Genomic DNA, 22197 nt, shown 5'->3' with positions numbered 1-22197 from the left:
CTGTTCTCTTTAGAAAGTTGGTAATCTTTTCAGATGGCTCAGTCTTTCTTCTTTAAGCAGCAGTGTTTTATCTAAAAGTTGCCAGAATTCCAAATAAAGTGCCACTTCTGAGACATGTCATCTTAAATGTTTCATTATTTTTGCATTGTTTAAAAATTATTATGCTAAACATCTGGCATGGTCTTTTTATTTCTGTTCACCATTTGGTATGTTAAGTAGAATTGATTCTCTATTTTTCTTTTGATTGGAACAATTCTTTATCATTTAGTATTTTCTGCTGGCATGTTAAAACAAGGGGAAAAGATTGCACAGTTATCTATGAGCCTAGGACCTAAATATTTCGGAAAGCAAAGTTGGATGGAGTGCAAGCATTGATTCATTTCTGCTGTCTAATAACAAAACTTGTTCCTTCTAGTATCAATCTTACAATGAGATTGGACTGTTTTGCTTGTCATTCAAGGCCCTGCTTGACCTAACCACATCTACCCTTTCAAAATTTATTTCACCATTTTCCTCCCCACATTCTATTCTGCAGTCAGCGTTAGTTGAACACCATTGCCCTGGTCCCACAGAAACGTTTCTGGTTCATAGCACCTTGCATTAGGAGGTCTTAGTTTTAAGCAGCCACTCAATATATCTTTTCCTGCATAGGAAGTAACAGTTGTTACTTATCTTAAATATTAGGTTATTCAACTTAACAGAATACATCTACATATAACAAATTCATACAAACTCATTTATACGCTTAGAGAATTGCCCTGTGGGGTTTACAATGAATGTATCCCCTTGATGCGACCCTTCACTATAGCAGAGTCTGTGCAAATCAGATTGCTGGCCAGGGAAGCGTTCCTGGAGTTGATGCTAGAGCCCGGGTTTTAATGACCAGGTAAAGCTGGATAAATAGGCGGGAAAGCTGTTCTGAGAAATCCCTCAGCTGTAGGAAGGTGTGAAGTTCCGAAATCACGGTGAGTATCAGGATTTATACTTGGCTCAATATTTTTTAAGTTTATAGAACAAGGAGATGAGTGGTGGAAGGTTACCCTAGTGAGGGAGGAAAGGACCAGGCTAGAGAAGGCCAAAGAATAACAACTAGTAACAAGGAATGTGGATGTGAGTGGCAGAGAAGGCCCTCCCCCTTCTTATGATGACAGTATCTACTTCCCCTAGGATTCATGGAGAATATTCTAGAAGCAGCTTATCTCTAGGCTACTCCATAACCAGAATGTCTTATAAATCAGTTACTGATATAAAAGCTCGCCTAAGACATCATGAGGTCAGTATTTGTGCCATTTCACATAGAAAGCAACTCATGGCAAGAGGCAGTGGTTATGTGGCCTTTAAGAATGCTTTTGTTTTAACATGGATCTTTTAAGTGGAAATATTTTTTTAACAGTTAACTTACTATATCAAAAGGTACATGGCTACATGTCCCAGAGATGTGGAGATTCATTATGGATGAGATCCCTGTTATTTGTTCTTTATTTAAAATAATGGAGTCATGCAGTTTTAATTTCAAGGAAATATGATCTGGAGGTAAACTTCCAGTTTCCTTAACAAAAACAGAGTAGTTCTTAGACCCAAAGCATTAGTAAGACTTATGAATTTATGAAAGATGAATTTATGAAATTTATGCATCTATGAAAGATGATGCATGACACTTGGAAATAGACAAGAATTTCCAACGGAGATAATTAATAAATATTTTTACTTAGATTCTGCGTTTATGGAAGGAACATGAACTGGCAGTAATGATTATAAATTATGGAAAAAAGATGTTGGACATCACTTCAAAGTGCAAATCTCTTTTTGGGCCTGCTGACCAAGAAGAAGTGCAAGAGGAGGTGATTATTTTTTGGTTCTCATCTTTGAACATTTTTTTGGTTCAGTCTTTTTAGGGTCATGTATTATTAGTAAACATGTTAGAAAAATTGATCAGGGGCCGGCCCGTGGCCGATTGGTTAAGTTCGCACGCTCTGCTTTGGTGGTCCAGGCTTTTGCCGGTTCGGATCCTGGGCACGGACGTGGCACCGCTGGGCACTGCTTGGCACCGCTCGGCACTGCTGAGGCGGCATCCCACATGCCACAACTAGAAGGACCCACAACAAGAATGTACAAGTATGTACCGGGAGGGCTTTGGGGAGAAAAAGGAAAAAAGTAAAATCTTTAAAAATAAAGAAAACTGATCATTTTTAAATTTGTTATATTTACATAAAAGAATAATATATAGTGAATAGCTTCTTTTTTTCTTTTTCTTTTAATTGTGGTCAAGAAAATGAAAAGGAGTCTATGCTAGAAGGCTGAGTAGTCCCCTATCATTAGTTAGTTGATCATTAGTAAGGTGTTGATAGAAAGCTTCCTACACCCAGTTGGACATCAGACTAAAAGCTCTCTAAAGTCTCTTCTAAATTTAAGATTTATTATTCTGTGTGGGTCACCGAGTGTAGTGAAAACATGTCAGAGCTTTTTTTTTTTAAAGATTTTATTTTTTTTCCTTTTTCTCCCCAAAGCCCCCCAGTACATAGTTGTATATTCTTCGTTGTGGGTCCTTCTAGTTGTGGCATGTGGGACGCTGCCTCAGCGTGGCTTGATGAGCAGTGCCATGCCCGCGCCCAGGATTCGAACCAACAAAACACTGGGCCGCCTGCAGTGGGGCGCCCGAACTTAACCACTCGGCCACGGGGCCAGCCCCCATGTCAGAGCTTTTTGCTGTGTTCAAAGTAGATTTCCTAAACTCATTGTGACACTTGAATTGTCTTCTTTATGAGACAGCTAATGGTTGAGACTGCTTTTTAATATCTACCTCCCAAGCGTGGGTCTTACTAGAACCTGTTTTATTGCCTTTCCTTGAAACTATGCAGTTATATGTTTTTGTAGATCAAATTTTGAAATGTTGCTTAGTTGATCAGCTTTCCAAGGTGCACTAGGAATTGCTTAAAGCCCGTTCAGTGACTGGGTGGGATAGAGACTATTACCCCCAAGCCTGTTTCAACTGGAGTAGCTCCATTTCTATCTCTATTATATGTTGAGTTTCCAAGTAAGTGTTTGTTTGCCACAAAAAGCTTTAAAAATCATCACTATTTTACTGAATGAATTTTTTAGCCATAATACTTTTTTGGGGGGAGGGGGTTGTCTAGAGAAGGTTTTGAATAAGCTGGAGGCAATTTGAGAGTTTGTTTCACCGAGTGTTGTTCACTCTGAGTCCGTCAGCCAGCCCCTTTATATCACCCAGGCTTGACTCAGCCCCTTGTCCCATCACATAGTTGTAGGACAGGGCCCCTTGCCTCTTTCCTTGGACTGAGAAGCTCATACCTAATTTATAAGAGTCAGAAATTGTTATAGCCACTCAAGGTCTCTTTGAGCCTAAAGGGACTTGGGGGATGTTTTTTCTTTTTTGGAGAACAGGAGACATTAACTGGTCAGTTCTCAGGCTCAGATGGCTCAAAACATGGTGGAGAGCCTGAGCTAGACCTCCCAGTTCTTAATCCACTGATCTCTGATCCTGTTATGTTTCAATGAAAGGCAAAGCAGCAAAAGCAATTAGCTTAGTTCTAAAGAAGCTCCTTCTGGAAAAAGAAAGAAAAAAAAAAGAAAAAGCAAACAGGGATACGTTTCTGAGAGCAGCCTGGGAATTTTCTTTTGAGTATTTTTAGAGACATACTCTCTGCTGCTTTCAGAAGAGTACTGGGGGTGCTGGTTAGGGATTTGGAAGTTACTGGGAGGAAGGGAGAGGGAAGAGAAGAAATCTTTTGGTCAACCTCCAGAAAACACTTAGTACTGTGTCTGACATTCATTAAGAATGCAATAGCTGTTATTATTAATTATTAACTCATATTGTTTAGCTGTGCAGATCATAGTTTTGTCTACCAAGTATGAAAGCGTGAAAACATCAATTTAAGGAATGTTATTTGAAATGACAGTTGTTGATACATGTTGAAGTACTTTCTAACATTTAACCCATGTTTCTAGGGCTCTTCTAAGAAGTCTTGCAAGGCTAAGAAGCTACAGCAGATATTATTACCTGAAAAAATAAATGAACAGCTGGTCATTTTGGAGACACACCTACTCAAACTCACAAAGCAATGTAGTCTTTTTTTTTTTTTCTTTCTATAAGCTTCTGTTTAGCATTATATTTTTTAAAATAAGAAAATAGTTTGTTAAAAGGACCGAGATGAGATTACCATTTGGTAAACCCTTTAAGGAATATGCAGTGCTTTTCCGTTATGTCACTAATCCTAACAATACTCTATTAATATGGAATTACTCACAGCTTTTTACAGATGTGCCTCATAAAGATTAAGTGATTATTTAGCATTACATAGCTGGCTTGGATTTGAGTCTAAATCTTCTGATTCCAAAGTAGGATTTCTCAACCTCGGCACTATTGCCAATTTGGGCCAGATAATTCTTTGTGATGGGGCACTGTCCTAGGCGTTGTGGATGTTGAGCAGCATCCCTGGCCTCTGTCCATAAATGCATAGCACACCATCCCCCCAGGTGACAACCAACTGGGAGGTAAATGTTGCCAATGTGTTGGGGAGGGGAGTGCAAAACCGAGAATCCCTGCTCTAAAGGCAAAAATGTAACTGAGAAATAAAGGGGTAGCATGAGGGGTGTTAATGTGTGGGTGATCTGAACCACAGTCTACTCAGGTGAAAGATTAGTTTGATTTTACGTCATTGTGCTGTATGGTAATTTCATATTAACACGAGTGGAATTTTGGAGTTTGGAAATCTGCTTAAGAAATTGATTTAATTTCTGGTGATGATAGGTATTATCACATTTTTTAAAAACAGGTACTTCAAATCTGGAAGAACAATGGGACCTAAATTTCTCTTAAGTAGAAGGCCCCACTTTTGCCCCTTGGCCTTTGGAGAACTGACTGTATTGGAGAATTTGTACCCCTCCCTCTCCTCTCTTACTGTGCACCTCAGATGTATCTGGGGGCTCAGATTGTTTCAGGATCCCTGACTGGAATCTCTCACTCTATTTTTATATGCTCCATGTCTGTTTCAAGCTGAATTTATGACTTGAACCCAATGCTCTATTATTCCCATAATCAGTAAACCTAGTTTTGGGGAAGTGGTAATTATCTGGCTACATATAAAAATTATAATTCCTTAAGAAGTAAAGTGTTTTAGAAATGTGAATTACTTATTTTCATATTATCAAAAAGCCCCAATTTACTAAGAAGCACCATGTAATTGTGCTAGCTAAACAGTAGATGCAATAACAAAACAATAATAAAAATAATAGTTTTAGGGGCTGGCCCCGTGGCCGAGTGGTTAAGTTCGCGCGCTCCGCTGCAGGCGGCCCAGTGTTTCGTTGGTTCGAATCCTGGGCGCGGACATGGCACTGCTCATCAGACCATGCTGAGGCAGCGTCCCACATGCCACAACTAGAAGGACCCACAACGAAGAATATACAACTATGTATGGGGGGCTTTGGGGAGAAAAAGGAAAAAATAAAATCTTTAAAAAAAATAAAAGTAATAGTTTTATACAGTACTTTCTGTTTGCCGGGAACTATTTTAAGTGTTTTATTCATATTAGAACCCATAGAACCCTTAAATAACAACCACAAGAAGAAGGTACTATTATTTTCCCTGTTGTAAAGATAAGGAAATGGAGGCACAGAGAAGCTAACTTCCCAAGGTCTCGTAACTAAAAAGCGACAGGGTTAGAATTTGCACCCAGGCAGCCTGGCTGAGTGTGTGTGTTCTATACTTTACTGTGTTTTAAAGATAATTTTGTAAAAATGGAGTTAATATAATTGGTAGGTTTCTGAGTCTGGGGTTTGCTGATACCCGACAGCTGATGAATAAGAGAGACTCATGCCTTGGAAATTCTTCACCTATGTGGCGGTGGACTCCTTGGCTTTTAGCAGAAGAAAATGAAAGGAAAATAATTGAGATTATTGGATTGTTTTAATCTCCAAAATATGATCTAATTGATATTTTAAGTCACATAATTTAGGACGAATACTTGGGAATTTTTCTTTTTTCATCCCCTCCAAAGAATTTTCAGTTTTGATTATTGATGTTAAGCAGAACGTACAACTTATTATTTTTTTTTTAACCTTAGATGTTACAACTGAACTCTCAGGAACAGAGGACCCTATATTTCTTTACCCTATAGTTTTAAATTGGTCAGTCAAAGGTGCTGTGAGAGAAGGTAGGTGGCCTAAATGCATACATGCTGTTTACTTGACTTACTGTGGAAGATCATTTATTCCGGGGATTCTGTTGTTGTTTTTCTGCTTAAAGATTTCACCCTTCTAGGCAGAAGATTTTAGGTTCTTACTCGTTCAGAGTAGTGCAGAATCTTGATCGTCAAGTAATGAAAGAGACCTGATAAAGAGGTCTCTTCAAATTAAATAAGTACCTGATTTAAAATCTGGAAAGACAGAATCTTGATGGTTGCTTGTTTTTGATAATAAATGGTGTTATTATGAAGCTTACAAAAAACAAGGGAATTAAAAAATGTGTTAGTGATCTTTAAGTTCAGCTATGAAGAAAGAACAACATTATTGCTTGGCTCAGAATAAAATATAATAAAAATTAGGATGACTACTTATTTTGATAATTGTCAACAATATTTTCCCCAACTAGTTAGGTATACAGTAGAGACAATGTTTATGAACTCTTTCTTAACACTGAGATATTTGGAAAATAATGAAATATAGACCATAAAGGATAAATTTGATCTTAGAAAAATAATAGTTCTCACCATATTTACTCTTATATATTTTTTTAAAAGTGAGAAATCTAAAAAGCAGGTTAGTAAACTTGCCTGTTGGAACAAAATGACTTTTAGCAATGGTAACGTTTCAGCACCAATAACTTGGTATATTGGTAACTATATATGAACTTCTTTGTTTTCACAGTTATGAAATTTAAGCAGAGACCTAGATTCCTGGAATTCTTTACACAAATTATGCTAAAATGTATGAATGATGAAAAATTTCACCTTATGGTGGAGATAACAAATCCTATCCATGACTTCTTGAAAAGGTACTCATAATATCTATTTTATTAATATTAACAATTTTGATTTTTTTAATTTAACAACATTGTCACTTTAAGATATGTAAAGTGCGTGAAAAAGAGGGTGGCGTATACACAGGTGCAGTAGTCACCTGGGAGAGAGTGAGGATTTGTGTCTATGCGTCTAAACAAATAAATAACTAAACGTAGAAATATTTATACAATGGAACTAAAGAATAAGAATAGAGCATGTTCATATTTCTAGGAAGAACTAGATTAGGCCTTTTGCTATTGAGTTAGGATGGATAATGGCATCTCCAGGCCATCAGCTCCCCTCACACAGGGTTTTTGGTCCAGTTTTGGTTATTTACCATGCTTTTCTAATTCCCCTATAGTAGCAAGCAGACACTTCTTGGGATTTGCATTTGTATATGTTAAGGGGGAGTTCTTTAAATAGAAGTAGTAAAACTTAAAGCTATCTCTTGTTCTGCAAGCCTGAATAATTCTCTTTGCCCCCAGAGAAAATTGTAGTGTCTTATGGCAGTTATGAGAGAGGCTGAAGGAATCCAACTTTTGTCCCAATAACTAGGCTTTACTTTCACCACTGGGCATAGCTCTATCTCATTTTAGTAATAGGAAACATCAATAACATGAGGTCTATTTAAAAAAAGGCAGCAGAAGAGAAACATTCTCATAAAAACGTACAGGAAAATATTCTTCCTAAAATAGGCACTTCCTTTATTAGAACAAGTGCTTGGAATATACGTGCTTTATATTTTCAAAAAAGAAAAGAGGAAATTGCTTCTATTAAATGAAGCAGGCCATGGTAATAAGAGAATTGGTCAGAATTAGAAAGTTCCATTAAATTAAAAAATAGCCAAAATTAGATGTTTAGAAGCTGTAAATAATATTCTTAATACCAAAGAAAATCAGAAGACACTTTCAGTGTGCAGTGACATTTGGAGGGCTGACCGTGGAGGTCCAGTCTAAGGATAATAGATATTCTGAAAGAAGAAGACAGAGTAAGAGTCTTAGAAGCATTGACCAGTGATATAATAAAGCACCTGAGGTTGGAGATTGAGCAATATAAGTGGGTTCAAAACAAAGGTAATGATTCCAATTTTCAAGGCTGAGCAGATGTTTTAGGATGCTCTTCTCCAAGTCAAGGAACATAGACAAGAGGCAAACACAATACCGTGATTTCTACTTTGATAGTAATATCTATTTTCTTTTTACATTCATATGCTTAACATACTTTTGTACAAAATGTTTCTCATACTGCAACAGACAAATATGCAGCTGTATTTTCTTTCAATTTTATGGTTTCATGATTTATATTTAATGTTTTAATCTACATGGAATTAATTTTGGCATGGGGATTTAGATTAAACTTTAGGTTATTTTTCCCAGTTTATCAATTGTCCTGGTCACATTTAAAGAATAATCTCTTCATTACTTATTTTTTAATGCCACCATTTCACATTCAAAGTGGGTGATTCTACCTGTAACTCTTATAAATCACAATGAAGATATTTCATGAACTTTCATTTTCTATGTTACAAAGAGTCAAAGTATATGGCAATAACTGTTCAAAAGAAAAGGCTAATTTGACAGAAACATAACAATATTGAAAGAGTTTAACATGACTTTAAAAAAGACAGAAATAACAAGGACATAGAAAATGTACATAATGTAATTAATACAATTAATTTAATATTTATAGCCAATTGAGCTAAACACATTTTGAAACACTCTTTAAATTAAAAAAAGGTAATATTTAATCTGTAAAATAAAGCTCAATAGATCACTCACACTAAAATTTGTAAAGACCACATTCTCTTACAGTACAATAAAACTGAAATTTTAAAACAAAATAAATTACTGGCATATATAATTATTGGATCTAAACAGAAACCTAACTAGAAGTATAGAGCTTTTTGAAAATAATGATGAGAAACTCTCATAGCAAATGTACTCAAAGCAGCAGTTAGAGACAAATTCTTAGCTTTAGAAGCTCCCATTACTAAACAAGAAAAATAAAACTAGCTGAACTTTTACTGAACTCAAGAAGTTAGAAAAATGACAAAATAAATCTAAGAAAGCAGAAAGAAGAAAATAAAAATTAAAAAATGAAAATCAATTATAAGTTGATTCTAGAATAGCCCAATTGATAACTGCTAGAGCTAGTTCTTTGAAGATACAAATAAATTAGATAAATTTCTGGCCAGCATAATAAGAAAAAGTCCAGTACAAGTAATCCAAAGAGAAAATAATCATAAATTTAGAAATGTTTTAACAAATATTAGATAACAGTATATAAAATTTAATGTGATTAAATTTGAAAATCTAAAGTGATGATAGTCTGGAAAAATTTTAATTATAAGAACTTATTGAAGCAGTAAAAAAATTTGGATAGCTCAATTTTTTTTAGGCTAGTTCTTTCATATTTTACAGGAACAGATCATTTTTGTTTTACATAAAGCTATTTCAGAACATGGGTATACATTTTCTTAGTAAATTTATCACAACAGGCTCTGATCACAGTTTTATAAAAAGAGAATAAAAAATGGAAAATTATGAATCAATCTTATTTAGCAGCATAAGAAACAAAAATTCAAAACAAAATAGTAGCTTATAAGTTCAGCAGTGAAAATGTAGATTTTATTCTCAATATAAATATAGTAGGAAATTTGTAAGTATAGTCATCACCAGTAGTCACAGGAGCCTTTAATAGATACTAAAAAGTCATGTGCTGAAATTCAACAGCCATTCCTGGCAAATTAAGATTAGAAGAATATTTTCTGTTAAAATGAGCTCTACAACCAGGAAAGCTATTATTGCTTCTGTCATCTAACATTTTTCTGAAAGTTCTTGCCAGTAATTAATATAAGAAATAGAAATTAGAACCCTTGGAATGAGATCAGGAACATGGCTGTTCCTTTTATCTCTCCTCCTTTGCACTACAACTAAATGGTCATTCATTGATCAATGGAGGATACCACACAGCACAATGGGATGCCTGAAAGACCCATGCAGCTATACATCTGAAGGCGGATGGACTGCCCCCAGGGAGGTGGTAGAGATAGGTGAGCACTCCTCTGCCCCCCTAGACAGCCCTGTGCACACATGTGACCACTTTCCTGGCTGGCAGTAGTGCCCATAGTACCACTGCAGCTCCAAGAGTGGGAGCACACCTTGGGATGACTGTGGGAACAGGTGATGGCAGCTCTGAGCCCCCATGTGATCACTTTCTTATGCAGTGGGAGAGCCCACAGTGCTTCTGTGGTCCCAAGGAGTGGCCCTAGGCTCAGGCCCCTTGAGAAAGCCCTTCCTATCAAGCACAGTGGCAGTTGTGCCTGTAAGAAAAGGCAGTGGAGGATCTACATACCTGGGTGAATGATTTCCCAGTTGGCATGAATGACCATAGTACCACTGCAGCCCTGAAGATGGGAGCACATCTCTGCATGACTGTGGGAGCAGGCAGTGGCAGCCCTGAACCCTCGTGTGATCACTTTCCCATCTGGTGGCAGAGCCCACAGTGCCTCTTCAGCCCCAAGGAGTGGCCTAGGATTGGACCCTGTGAGTAAGGCCTTCCCACCAAGCACAGCAGCCAGTGTGACCATAAGAAGAGGCAGCAGAAGATCTACACACCCAGGTGAATGCTTTCCTGGCTGGGGCAAGCACCCAAAACTTCCAGCAGACAAGGTGGGATCAGAAACACAGCTCCTGCTTCCCCCCAGCTGTAGCAGGTGGCATCTACAACCTAATGCTACCACAATACCCTAGCAAAAGATTAGTTCATCAAACACCATGAAAAACTACAGCAATTCAGAGCAGAAGGAGAATGAGAATTCTCCAGAAATAAACCCTGAAGTCACAGAAATTTACAATCCAAATCACAGAGAATTCAAAATAGCTATCGTAAAGAAACTCAATGAGTTATAAGAAAACTCAGAAAGACAGTTCAGTGAGCTCAGGAATAAAATTAATGAGAAGAAGGAATGCTGTATCAGAGAGATTGAAACTATAAAAAAACCAAGCAGAAACTCTTGTAGTGAAAAGCACAATTAATGAAATAAAAAATAATCTAGAATCCTTAAAAAATAGAGCTGATTCTGTGGAGGAAAGAATTAGTGATTTAGAGGATAGAAATATAGAATTGCTTTAGGTGAAAGAGGAGAGAGAACTAAGAGTTTTTTAAAAATGAAGGCAATCTTTGAGAAATATCTGACTCAATTAGGAAAAGTAACATAAGGATGATAGGTATTCCAGAGGAAGAAAGGAGCAGAGAGCTTGTTCAGAGAATAATACCTGAGAATTTCCCAAGCCTGGGGAAACAACTGGAGTTACAAACACACAAAGACAATAGAACTCCTAATTACATCAATGTTAAAAGACCTTCTCTAAGACATATAATAGTAAAACTGGCACAAGTCAATGACAAAGGAAAAATATTAAGGGCAGCAACCCAGAAGAAAATAACCTACAAAGGAACCCCTATCAGGCTTTCAGCAGATTTCTCAGCAGAAACCTTACAGGCTAGGAGAGGATGGAATGATATATTCAAAGTACTGAAAGACAAAATCTTTCAGCCAAGAATACTCTATCCAGTGAAACTATCCTTCATATACAATGGAGAAATAAAAGCTCTCCCAGATAAACAAAAACTGAGGGAGTTCATCACCACTAGACTTCCCCTATAAGAAATGATTAAGGATGCCTTCACATCTGAAACAAAAAGGCAAAGATCTCAAAAAGTTTTGAGCAACGATATAAATAGACAGACAAAATCAGAAAACTACAGCTCTCTTTTAGAACAGGTAAGCAAATACTTAACCATAACTTAAAAGACAAAGAGAAGGAAAGCATCAAAAGAAACTATAAACACTTCAACTTAGTCACAAACTCAAAGGCAAAACAGAATAATTTGTAGTAACAATAACTCGGGGAAAATGAAAGGGATGGAACCTGCTTAGGCTAATGCAGATAAGAGGCTATCAGAAAATGGATTCTCTTATCTATGAGATCTTTTATACAAACCTTAATGTAACCACTAGAAAAAAAATCAGAGCAGAACCACAATTCATAAAAAAAGAAAGAACTGAGAAAACCTCCACAGAAAACCTCCAAAATGAAGTGTCAGTCAGAAATACAAAGGAAGAGAAACAATGGAAATATAGAACAACCAGAAAACAAGAGATAAAAATGGCAGTATTAAGCCCTTATATATCAATAATCACTCTACATGTAAATGAGTTGAATTCTCCAAACAAAAGACACAGAGTGGTTGGACAGATTAAAAAACAAGACCCAACAATATGCTGCCTCCAGGAAACACATCTCAGCTCTAAAGACAAACACAGGCTCAGAGTGAGAGGATGAAAGATGATACTCCGAGCAAATGGCAAACAAAAGAAAGCAGGCGTTGCTATATTTAGACAATGCAGACTTCAAGATAAAAAAGAAAATGAGAGACAAAGAGGGACAGTATATAATCATAAAAGGGACTTTCCACCGAGAGGACATAACACTTATGAATATGTAAGCACCTAACACAGGAGCACCAAAGTATATACAACAACTGTTAACAGACCTAAAGGGAGAAATTAACAACAATGCAGTAATAGTAGGGCACCTCAACACCCCACTTACATCAATGGATAGATCATCCAGACAGAAAGTCAACAAGGAAATAGTGGATTTAAATGAAACACTTGATCAGATGGACTTAGAGCATTCCATCCAAAAACAACAGCATACACATTCTTCTCAACTGCACATGGAACATTCTCAAAGACAGACCATATGTTGGGAAACAAGGCAAGGCTCAAGAAATTTAAGAAGATTGAAATCATGTCAAGCATCTTTTCCAACCACAGTGATTTGAAACTAGAAATCAGCTACAAGAAAAAAGCTGGGAAAGTGACAAATATGTGGAGAGTAAACAGCATGCTACCGAACAACCATTGGATCAATGAAGAAATTTAAAAATACCTGGAGACAAATGAAAATGAATGTGCAGCATACCAACTCTATGGGCTACAGCAAAAGCAGTTCTAAGAGGGAAATTCATAGCAATTCAGGCCCACCTCAACAAAAAGAAAAGTCTCAAATAAGTAATCTTAAAGTACACTTAACAGACTAGAAAAGAAAAAACAAACAAAGCCCAAAGTCAGCAGGAGAGAATAATATAAATTAGAGCAGAAATAAATGCATAGAGACTGAAAAAACAGTAGAAAGGATCAGTGAAACTAGGAGCTGGTTCTTTGAGAAGATAAAAAAATTGACAAACCCTTAGCCAGACTCACCAAGAAAAAAAGAGTATGGAAAACAGTACAGAGTTTTCTCGAAAAATTAAAAATAAAAATACCATATGATCCAGCTGTCCTGCTACTGGGTATTTGTGCAAAGAACTTGAAATCAACAATTCAAAAGATTTGTGCACACCTATGTTTATTGCAGCATTACTCACAATAGCCAAGATGTGGAAGCAACCCAGTGCCCATCAACTGATGACTAGATAAAAAAGATGTGGTATATATATATACAATGGAATATACTCAGCCATAAAAAAGGCAAAACCATCCCTTTTGCAACAACATGGATGGACCTTGAGGGTATTCTGTTAAGTGAAATAAGCCAGACAGAGAAAGACAAACACCACATAATTTCACTCATATGTGGAAGATAAACACATGGACAAAGAGAACAATTAGTGGTTACCAGAGGGGGAGGGGGTGGGATATTGGACAAAAGGAGTAAATGTATATGGTGACGGATGAAAATTAGACTATTGGTGGTGAGTATGATGCAGTCTATACAAAAACTCATAAATAATGTACACCTGAAATTTCACAATGTTATAAACCATTATTACCTCAATTAACAAAAAAGAATAGAAATTAGGATTAGGGTTTATGTGATTATCACACGATAGGATCTCAAAAATGTTTGTCAAATGAATTCCACAGTGAAGTAATCTGAAAGTGGAGATAAAAATGATTGATATTTGCAAATAATTTTTTTAACTTGACAAGTTAATTAACTGAAAACTATCAGAACTAATGATCAAATTCCACAGGATGGCTAGATGCCAAATGAATAGTTTTCATATATCAACTGGAAAGTATAATGGAAAAATGATCCCATTTCTATGAAATTTATCAGGAATTGTGAGGGGACTTAGACTAATATAAAGAAGACCAAACATCTTTACTAAGAGATATAAAAAAAGTATTTGAATAAATGGACATAGTACATTACTCTATGGGCAGATGGAATATTGTAAAGATGTCTATTATCTTCAAATCAGCTTGTTGGTTTAATGCAATTCCAATAAGATTAGTTTATTTGGAATGGGCTAGAATAAAGAAAAATATTTGAAAAATAAAAAAGAGCAAAAGGAAATATTTTTACTATCAGATAAAATATAACAGAGTTGTGTTTGTGAAATATTAGGCAGACAGCCATTGGGACTCAGTGTTTCAAGTCAAAAAAAGCACTAATATAAGTAATCAAAACAATGAATAAGCCATGAAATCAATGATAATGTTGACTACATAAAATTTTTCATAACACGTCATAAACAAAATAAAAAGCAGTCAGATCTAAGAGGAAGCATTCTACGAAGAGGTCGAGGAGTGGAGGTGTTTAATGTATTCAGTGGGTGAGAGTTCTGCAGAGCGTGGAGGAGAATGCTGACAGGATTGGGGAGATGGTAGCCCAAGCGTACATCTATGACCTCCTCTCCTTCCTGTCTCTTTCTGGAATAGCAGCATCCAGGTCAAACGTTCTAGTCGGGTAGGAGAGGGAAGAGGTAGAGAGGAGACCATGCTGGTTGGAAATCGGCAGGTGACCAGTCTCAGGGAGCAAGTAGGAGAGGTTATTGGTCCAAGCTTCCTAGTGCAGGCAGACAAAACATTTGCCAAAATGAATGCCAACTAACTGGCAGATTCTTGGAATTGCTGCAGCTGGGCTGGAGTCCTAACCAACCACAGGATCCAGGATCATCCTCATCAAAACTGAAGTGAAAGGCCAACCGCCACTGGGACTAAGATGAATTTGGAACCCCAGCTCCTAGAACTAGTTCTGCAGACTCAAGTCGTTTCCTTAGCTTTGTGTTGATATGACCCTACGTTTTATTCAATTTAAGTTTTTGGATCCCATTTATCATGTTATAGCAGGGTTTTGCTGTACCTAGCAAGTACTTATGAAAAGAAATATACATTTTAGGAAATACATGAATTTCAGGGAAAATAGGTGATAAATATCAATAAAGGGAGGGATTAATGAGAGTATTTGGAGAAGGGCTGGATTACCACAGGGGTCTATGGCAGATTAAAAAACCAAGGTTAAGAACCCCTATAGGTGATTGGAGGAAGTTTGGAAGGCATCCGAAACACTTAGTTTCTGTTGGGATCCAGAAGGTTATAGCGGCTGGGAGCTTACGTATGATGGAAGCAAAGAGATTGAAATCTGTTGGAAGCAAGGCAGCTTGTCTGGGTCACCCTTAGGTAGTTTCATCTCTTGGTTTTAAAGGGAAGTGTTCTTGTTGTTTTACTTTTAGTCCAGTTCTATTCCTCCTACGTCACATGTCAGCTCTCATTGCATTTTATGGCATCATTTACATTTTGCTCTTCTGCCACAGTCCAATTTATAAATGGGACACAAAAAATTTTGGATATTCTTGCATAATTTCAGTGACAACATTCATTATAGATTTATTACTTTGGGTTAGTTTTGCAAATTCTTGCAGATCCTTTTAACTGATTTTATCTTTTTGTCTTAGGAGGAATGAGTCACTAATTGGAGTTAAAAAAGTGAAAAAAAGGGACAGTATTTTATGTAAAAAGATGGCCAATGCTTCGAAAAAATTCAAAGCTGTAGTAATGGAGATTGGAAGAGTAAGTTTCATATGAGTTTTGAATTTTAAGTTACTGAAATTAAGAGATTCGTATATCTAAAGATACGTGAAAAGATACATTGGCTACATTATAATTTATTATAATATGAAACAGAAGGAAATACCAACAAGCATAATTTTATAATTTTACATAATTATATCATTATATAGTTATAATTCTTATCATATGGGGATTTTTTAATGTATATATTTTACATACAATCATATTTTTTGTCTACAGAGATACTTCTGTTACTGTTGATAAAAATTTTAATTGAAGGGTATAAGAAACCACTTTATTTTACTGTCAAGAGATAAGCATTAGATTTTGAGCAAATTGCCGTATTGTGTTCATTCTCGTATTGTGTTTAAATTTAATTGGTAACGTTTTTGTTATCTCCTGTATTAAGACTGCAGAAGTGATGCAAAGAAAAAGAAGTAAAAGAAGGGAAACTCTAAGAGAATTTCTTTTCAAAAATCCATGTGTTTCTGAAATGGCGGAACAAGAAAGGTATTAATTGACTAACTGATTAATTCAGTAAATGTTGACTTGGGGTTGGCACATCCTGGACATTATTTTGGGCAGTAGGGACTCATTGGTGGACTAGGCAGATAAGATCACCACCCTCAGGGAGCTTACACCTAATGAAAGGACCATGGTAAACAAGCAAACATACAAATAAACAAGGCAATTTAAAATTTTGATCAACTTTATAAAATAAATGAGCTGATCTCATGCTATAGAGTAATTGGCCTGAGGTGGACGTGGCGGCAGCAGAAGCTTAGATAGAGTGGTCAGGAGACCAAATTGGTAAATTACTTTTAATTATTGGTGGACCTAATGTTCTTGTTCATAAAACTTAAACCATAAAACTGATCATGGTCAAACGTTTAGCTTTTGTTTTTATGAGTACGCATTTGTGACTCTTATACATTCTTTGTATATCTTACCTTCATTAGACTGTCTTTGTTTACCTGTTTAGTGATTTTGATCTTAATTTACAACATAAAAATGTTAATAGAATCATTCTCATTTTCTTTTTATTGGCATTTTCCTATCTCTTTGATTATTCCTTCTTTTTTTTAAAATTTAAATTATGACATATTTTAGATGGGTATAGGAAATAATGTAACAAATGAACATGTGTCCATTACCATATAAAACATTTCAAACAGTTGAAATTCCCATGCATTCCTCTTGGAATGCATTTCCGTCCCCCTCTATCCCAGAAGTAAACTATCCCAAATTTGGCAGACTGGCTTTATACTTCGATTATATATGTATGTAGCCCTAAATAACATATGAATTTTTTTATTTTGAGGAAGATTAGCCCCGAGCTAACTACTGCCAACCCTCCTCTTTTTGCTGAGGAAGACTGGCCCTGAGCTAACATCCATGCGCATCTTCCTCTGCTTTATATGTGGGATGCCTACCGCAGCATGACTTTTGCCAAGCGGTGCCATGTCCGAACCCGGGATTGGAACCGGCGAACCCCGGGCCGCTGAGAAGCGGAATGTGCGAACTTAACTGCTGCGCCACCGGGCCAGCCCCCATATGATATTACTTTTTACAATTTGTTTTGCCAATTTGCTCTGTTTCCTCAATGTTATGTTTGTGAGATTTTTTTCATATTGATTATCCATAAGGCTAATTATTCATTTCACTGCTATGTAGTATTCCATTGTATGAATAAGTAAAAGCTTATTCAGTCTTCTGTAAATGGACATTTAAATTGTTTCCAATTTTTCACTATTGTAAACCGTGCTACAAAAGACATTCCTGTACATATCTCCATATGCTCATGTGAGAGTTTCTGGGGTGTACAAGAGTGTAGTTTGCAAGATATGAACATCTTTAACATTACTAGATATTGCTAAACTTCTCTTAAACTTTCATCAGTGGTGTGTCAAGTTTCCATTCTTCAACATCTTCACTTATACTTGATATCATTTTCAAATTTTTCTGGACCCATGAGTTGTGAAATTTTATCTCATTGTTATTTTAATTTTTATTTCTTTGATTACTAGTGAGGTTAGGCGTCTTTTCATATTTTTATTACACCCTAGGGTTTTTCTGTTCTCAGGACAGCTATTTAGATCCTTTGCACATTTGAAAACTTTTGTTGTTTTCTTATTTATTTTCTGAAGTTTGGGTACTAATGCTTTTCCCAGTTTGTGGCTCATCTTTTCACATTTTAAAGATTTTCTTTTTTAAATCAAAAGTTATAATTGTTAATGAAGTCAAATGTATCAACATTTCCCATTATTGTTTTTGAAATTATTTTCTAACCCAAGGTAGTAAAGGTATTTGCTTTGTGAATTTAAATTTCTGATTTTCACATTTAGGAATTTCATCGACTGTAATTTATTTTTATGAATGGTGAGAGGAACCACTCCCTCCCCCCCCCCCCCCTTTAGTTTCATTACAGGCATCCAATTGGCTAGCCCCATTTATTGGTAGTCTATTCTGTCATCACTGTCACTTTTGTCATTTAGCAAGTTTTCATATATATAGTTTTGGGATCTCTTTCCTGTCCCATTTGTCTATGTATCTATTCCTGAGTTAATGTTACACCATCATAGTTACTCTGGATTTAAAGTAAGTCTTGTTGTCTGATAGAACCACTCTCTCCTACATGTTCTTTTCCTTCGTGCAAATCTTAGATTTTCTTCCACAAAATAGTTTGGAGTAGCTTGTTGAGTATTACAAAAAACTCGTAATTTCAGTAGTGATAGAATTGAATCTATAGATTGGTTTGGGAAGATTTTTTTTTTTTACAATATTGAATCTTTCTGTTAGTAGACAGACCACATACTTAGATCTTATTTAATGTTTTTCAATAAATTTTTATGATATTCTCCATAAAGGTATTATATATCTTTTATTAGCTACATTAAAGAAATGCTTTTTGGTATTAGTGTAAATGGTATATATATATATATATTTTTTTTTTGCTGAGGAAGATTAGCCCTGAGCTAACATCTATTGCCAATCTTTCTCTTTTTTTTTGCTTGAGGAAGATTAACCCTGAGCTAACATCTGTGTCACTCTTCCTCCATTTTATATGTGGGTTGCTGCCACAGCATGGCTGGCAAGTGGTGTAGGTCTGCGCCCAGGATCTGAACCTGCGAACCCAGGCTGCCAAAGTGGAGCACACTGAACTTAACCACTAGGCCATGGGGCTGACCCCTCTAAATGGTATTTTTAAATTACATTTTTTAATGCTTTTGTTCTTTTGTACAGAAATATAACTGGTTTATAAACAACTTGATTTTCTATACAACTTGATAATTTATTCACAGATACAGATTTTCTGTGTAGACAGTCATATTGTGAACAGATAATGAAAGTTTTGCTTATTTCTTTCTAATGCTCAAGCCTCTTATTTCCTTTTCTCTTCTACTCTGCAGGTTGGGACCTCAAGTTCAATCTTGAATAGAGTTTGTGATTGTGGACATCCTTCTTGTAACATGTATATTTAAAACCTTTTCATTTTCAGATTATTGTACATTTACCTGCAGCTATAAGAAGTAATACAGAGAGATCCCATATACCCTTCACCCAGTTTCTCCTAACATTAACTATATAACTATAGTACAGTAGCAAAACCAGGAAGTAGACATTTATACAGTCCACTGACCTTATTCAGATTATAGCAATTTTTCATGCACACATCTATGTGCAAGTATTTAGTTTTATGCAATTTAATCACATTAGACTTGTGTGAACATCACCATAGTCAAGAATCTTCCCCCCTACCCCAAGGCTACCTTTTCATAGCCGCAACCACCTCCCTTCTTCTCCCACTTCCAACTTCTGTCAACCATAGTCTGTTCTCCATTTCTATAGTTAGTCATTTCAAGAGTGATGTAAAAATGGAAGCATACAATATGTGACTTTCTGAGATTGGCTTTTTCTTTCCACTCAGCATGATTCGTTTGAGATCCACCCAAGTTGTGTGTATTGCTAATTCACTTCTTAGTGCTTCATGGTATTCTTTGCTGTGGATGTACCACATCTGTTTAACCATTCGCCCATTGAAGGACATTTGCACTGTTTCCAGTTTTGACTATTAGGAATAATGCTGCTATGAACATTCCTGTATGTGGTTTTGTGTGAATGTAAATCTTCATTTCTCTGGGATAAATGCTCAAGAGTGCAATTACTAGGTTGTTTGGTAGATGTATGTTTAACTTTGTAAGAAATCTCATACTCCTTCCCAGAGTGGCTGAACCTTTTTACATTCTCATCAGCAGTGTATGAGTGATCCGGTTTCTCCTCCTGCTTGCCAGAATTTAGTGTTATCATTATTTTTTATTTTAGCTATTAAAATAGATGTTGGTGATATTTCATTTTGCAGTGATTATTGCATTTCTCTAATGGCTAGTGATATTGAACATTTTTAAGTGTGCTTATTTGCCATCTGTATATCATCTTACTGAAATTTCTGTTCACGTCTTTGCTCATTTTCTAATCGGACAGTTTGTTTTTAACTTTTGGTTGAATTTCGAGAGGTCTTTATATATTCTAGAGGTAAGGTCTTTGTGGACTGTGTGGTTTGCAAATCCTTTTTCCCAGTGTCTTTGCATCCTCTTCACAGGGTCTTTCATGGGGCCCAAGTTTCTAATTTTGATGAGGTTCGACTTATCAATCTTTCCTTCAGTAGAGTGTGCTTTGGGTGTCAAGCCTAACAACTCTTTGCCTAGCCGTGGGTCCTGTGATTTTTTTCCTCTTAAGTTTTTTAGTTCTATGTTTTCCCTTTAACTTGTGATCCATTTTGAGTTAATTTTTGTATAAGGCATCGAGGTGCATATTTTTATCTATGGATGTCCAACTGCTCCAGTACCGTTTGTTGAAAAGACTATCCTTCCTTCATTGATGTGCTTTTGCACCTTTGTCAAAAATCAGTTGGGCGTATCTGTGTGGGTCAAATTTTGTGGGCTTTGGGAAGATACTCTTTGCCAAATTTAGGTAATTGTCTTCTATTCCTTGTTTTCCAAGAGTTTTGTTATCAATTGTGTTCAGTTTTGTTGAATATTTCTTTTTCATTGATTGAGATTTTTTTCTCCTTTAATCTGATTGTGCAAAGACTACATTAATACATAAATGTCAAACCGTGTGCAATGTCTTTTTTCTCACTCCTTCTGACACCAACTGTATGGTGTTTTCCAACACCAATCGATTCTCCAATTCTCTGACACTAATTGAAAGACCTCAGATACACTTCACTCGGTTCTCCTAATGCTAACATTTTGCTTAACTATAGTACAAACATTGAAGTCAGTTCTGATACTATCTACCTGGAGTTAGCATCAAATCCCATGAGTTAATTGTACTTGAGTCTTGTGGGACTGCTCCTTCTTCAGATGCCAGCCACAAGTGGAATGTCCAGGCTATCCACATTTCTGCCCAGCCTACTACAAATCTGGGGGTTCCCATGACCCCCTTCAAGTTTGATAATTTGCTAGAACAGCTCACAAAACTCAGGGAAACATTTTGCTTATGTTTACTGGTTTATTATAAAGGACACAAATGAAGAGCCAGATGAAGAGGTTCATAGGGCAGTGTCCAGAACGGTCCTGAGCACAGGAGCCTCTGTCCCCTTGGAGTTGTGATGTGTCGCTTTCTCAGCATGTGGATGCGTTCACCAAACTGGAAGCTCTCTGAAGCTCGTTATTCAAGAGTTTTTTTTAACCCAATGTACGATCGCTCCTTCCTGCCCACCTGAGAGTTCCACTCTCTGATCACATGTTTGATCTTTCTGGTGACCAGCCCCCATCCTGAGGCTCTCTAGGAGCCCAGCCCTGAGTCACCTTATTAGCATAGGCTCAGGTTGTTCTAGAGGGACTCATTAGGAATAGCAGAAGAGATCCCTGTCACTCAGGAAATTCCAAGGGTGTTAGGAGCTCTGTACCAGCAACAGAGGACAAAGACCAAATACATATTTTTATTATACCACACCATGCCTACATACATACATTGATTTTTTTATCTACTGATTCAACTTCTTTAAGATTAATATTAATAGGTCACTCTGGGTCTGTGTTGTTGTTTTTCTTTTTAGTTTCTTTTGATGAATTATATTTTTCTGGGAAATTGTCCATTTTATCTAAGTTTTCAAATTTATTCATAAAAAGTTATTATACTCTCATATTATCTTCTGAATCTCTGCTATATCTATAGTTATGTCCTGTATTTCATTCCCAACTTCATTAATTTTTGTCTTCTTTCATATTTTTGTGCTTTATCTTACCAGAGGTTTCTGTCTTCTTTTTGCTGTCTTTTCAAAGAACCAAATTTTGTCTTTGTCAA

General features: G+C 36.3%; 1 protein-coding gene across 9 annotated transcripts in view; it reads left to right on the top strand.

Moving 5' to 3' along the window:
* CFAP54 (cilia and flagella associated protein 54) overlaps positions 1 to 22197 on the top strand; it is a 298057-nt gene that overhangs the window by 106952 nt on the left and 168908 nt on the right. For 8 of the 9 annotated variants that reach the window (XM_046646604.1, XM_046646603.1, XM_046646606.1 and 5 more), the window contains 6 exons: positions 1713 to 1841; positions 3967 to 4081; positions 6081 to 6170; positions 6883 to 7009; positions 15771 to 15885; positions 16295 to 16395. In XM_046646604.1, the coding sequence (XP_046502560.1) occupies positions 1713 to 1841; positions 3967 to 4081; positions 6081 to 6170; positions 6883 to 7009; positions 15771 to 15885; positions 16295 to 16395 (677 nt within the window). The remainder of the gene's footprint in view (positions 1 to 1712; positions 1842 to 3966; positions 4082 to 6080; positions 6171 to 6882; positions 7010 to 15770; positions 15886 to 16294; positions 16396 to 22197) is intronic. The other variant, XM_046646600.1, reaches the window with a different exon arrangement.

This window comes from Equus quagga, chromosome 19 (genome assembly GCF_021613505.1).
Source record: "Equus quagga isolate Etosha38 chromosome 19, UCLA_HA_Equagga_1.0, whole genome shotgun sequence".
NCBI lineage: Eukaryota > Metazoa > Chordata > Mammalia > Perissodactyla > Equidae > Equus > Equus quagga.
Note: the sequence above shows the minus strand (reverse complement) of the source record. Positions and strands in the feature narration are given on the sequence as shown.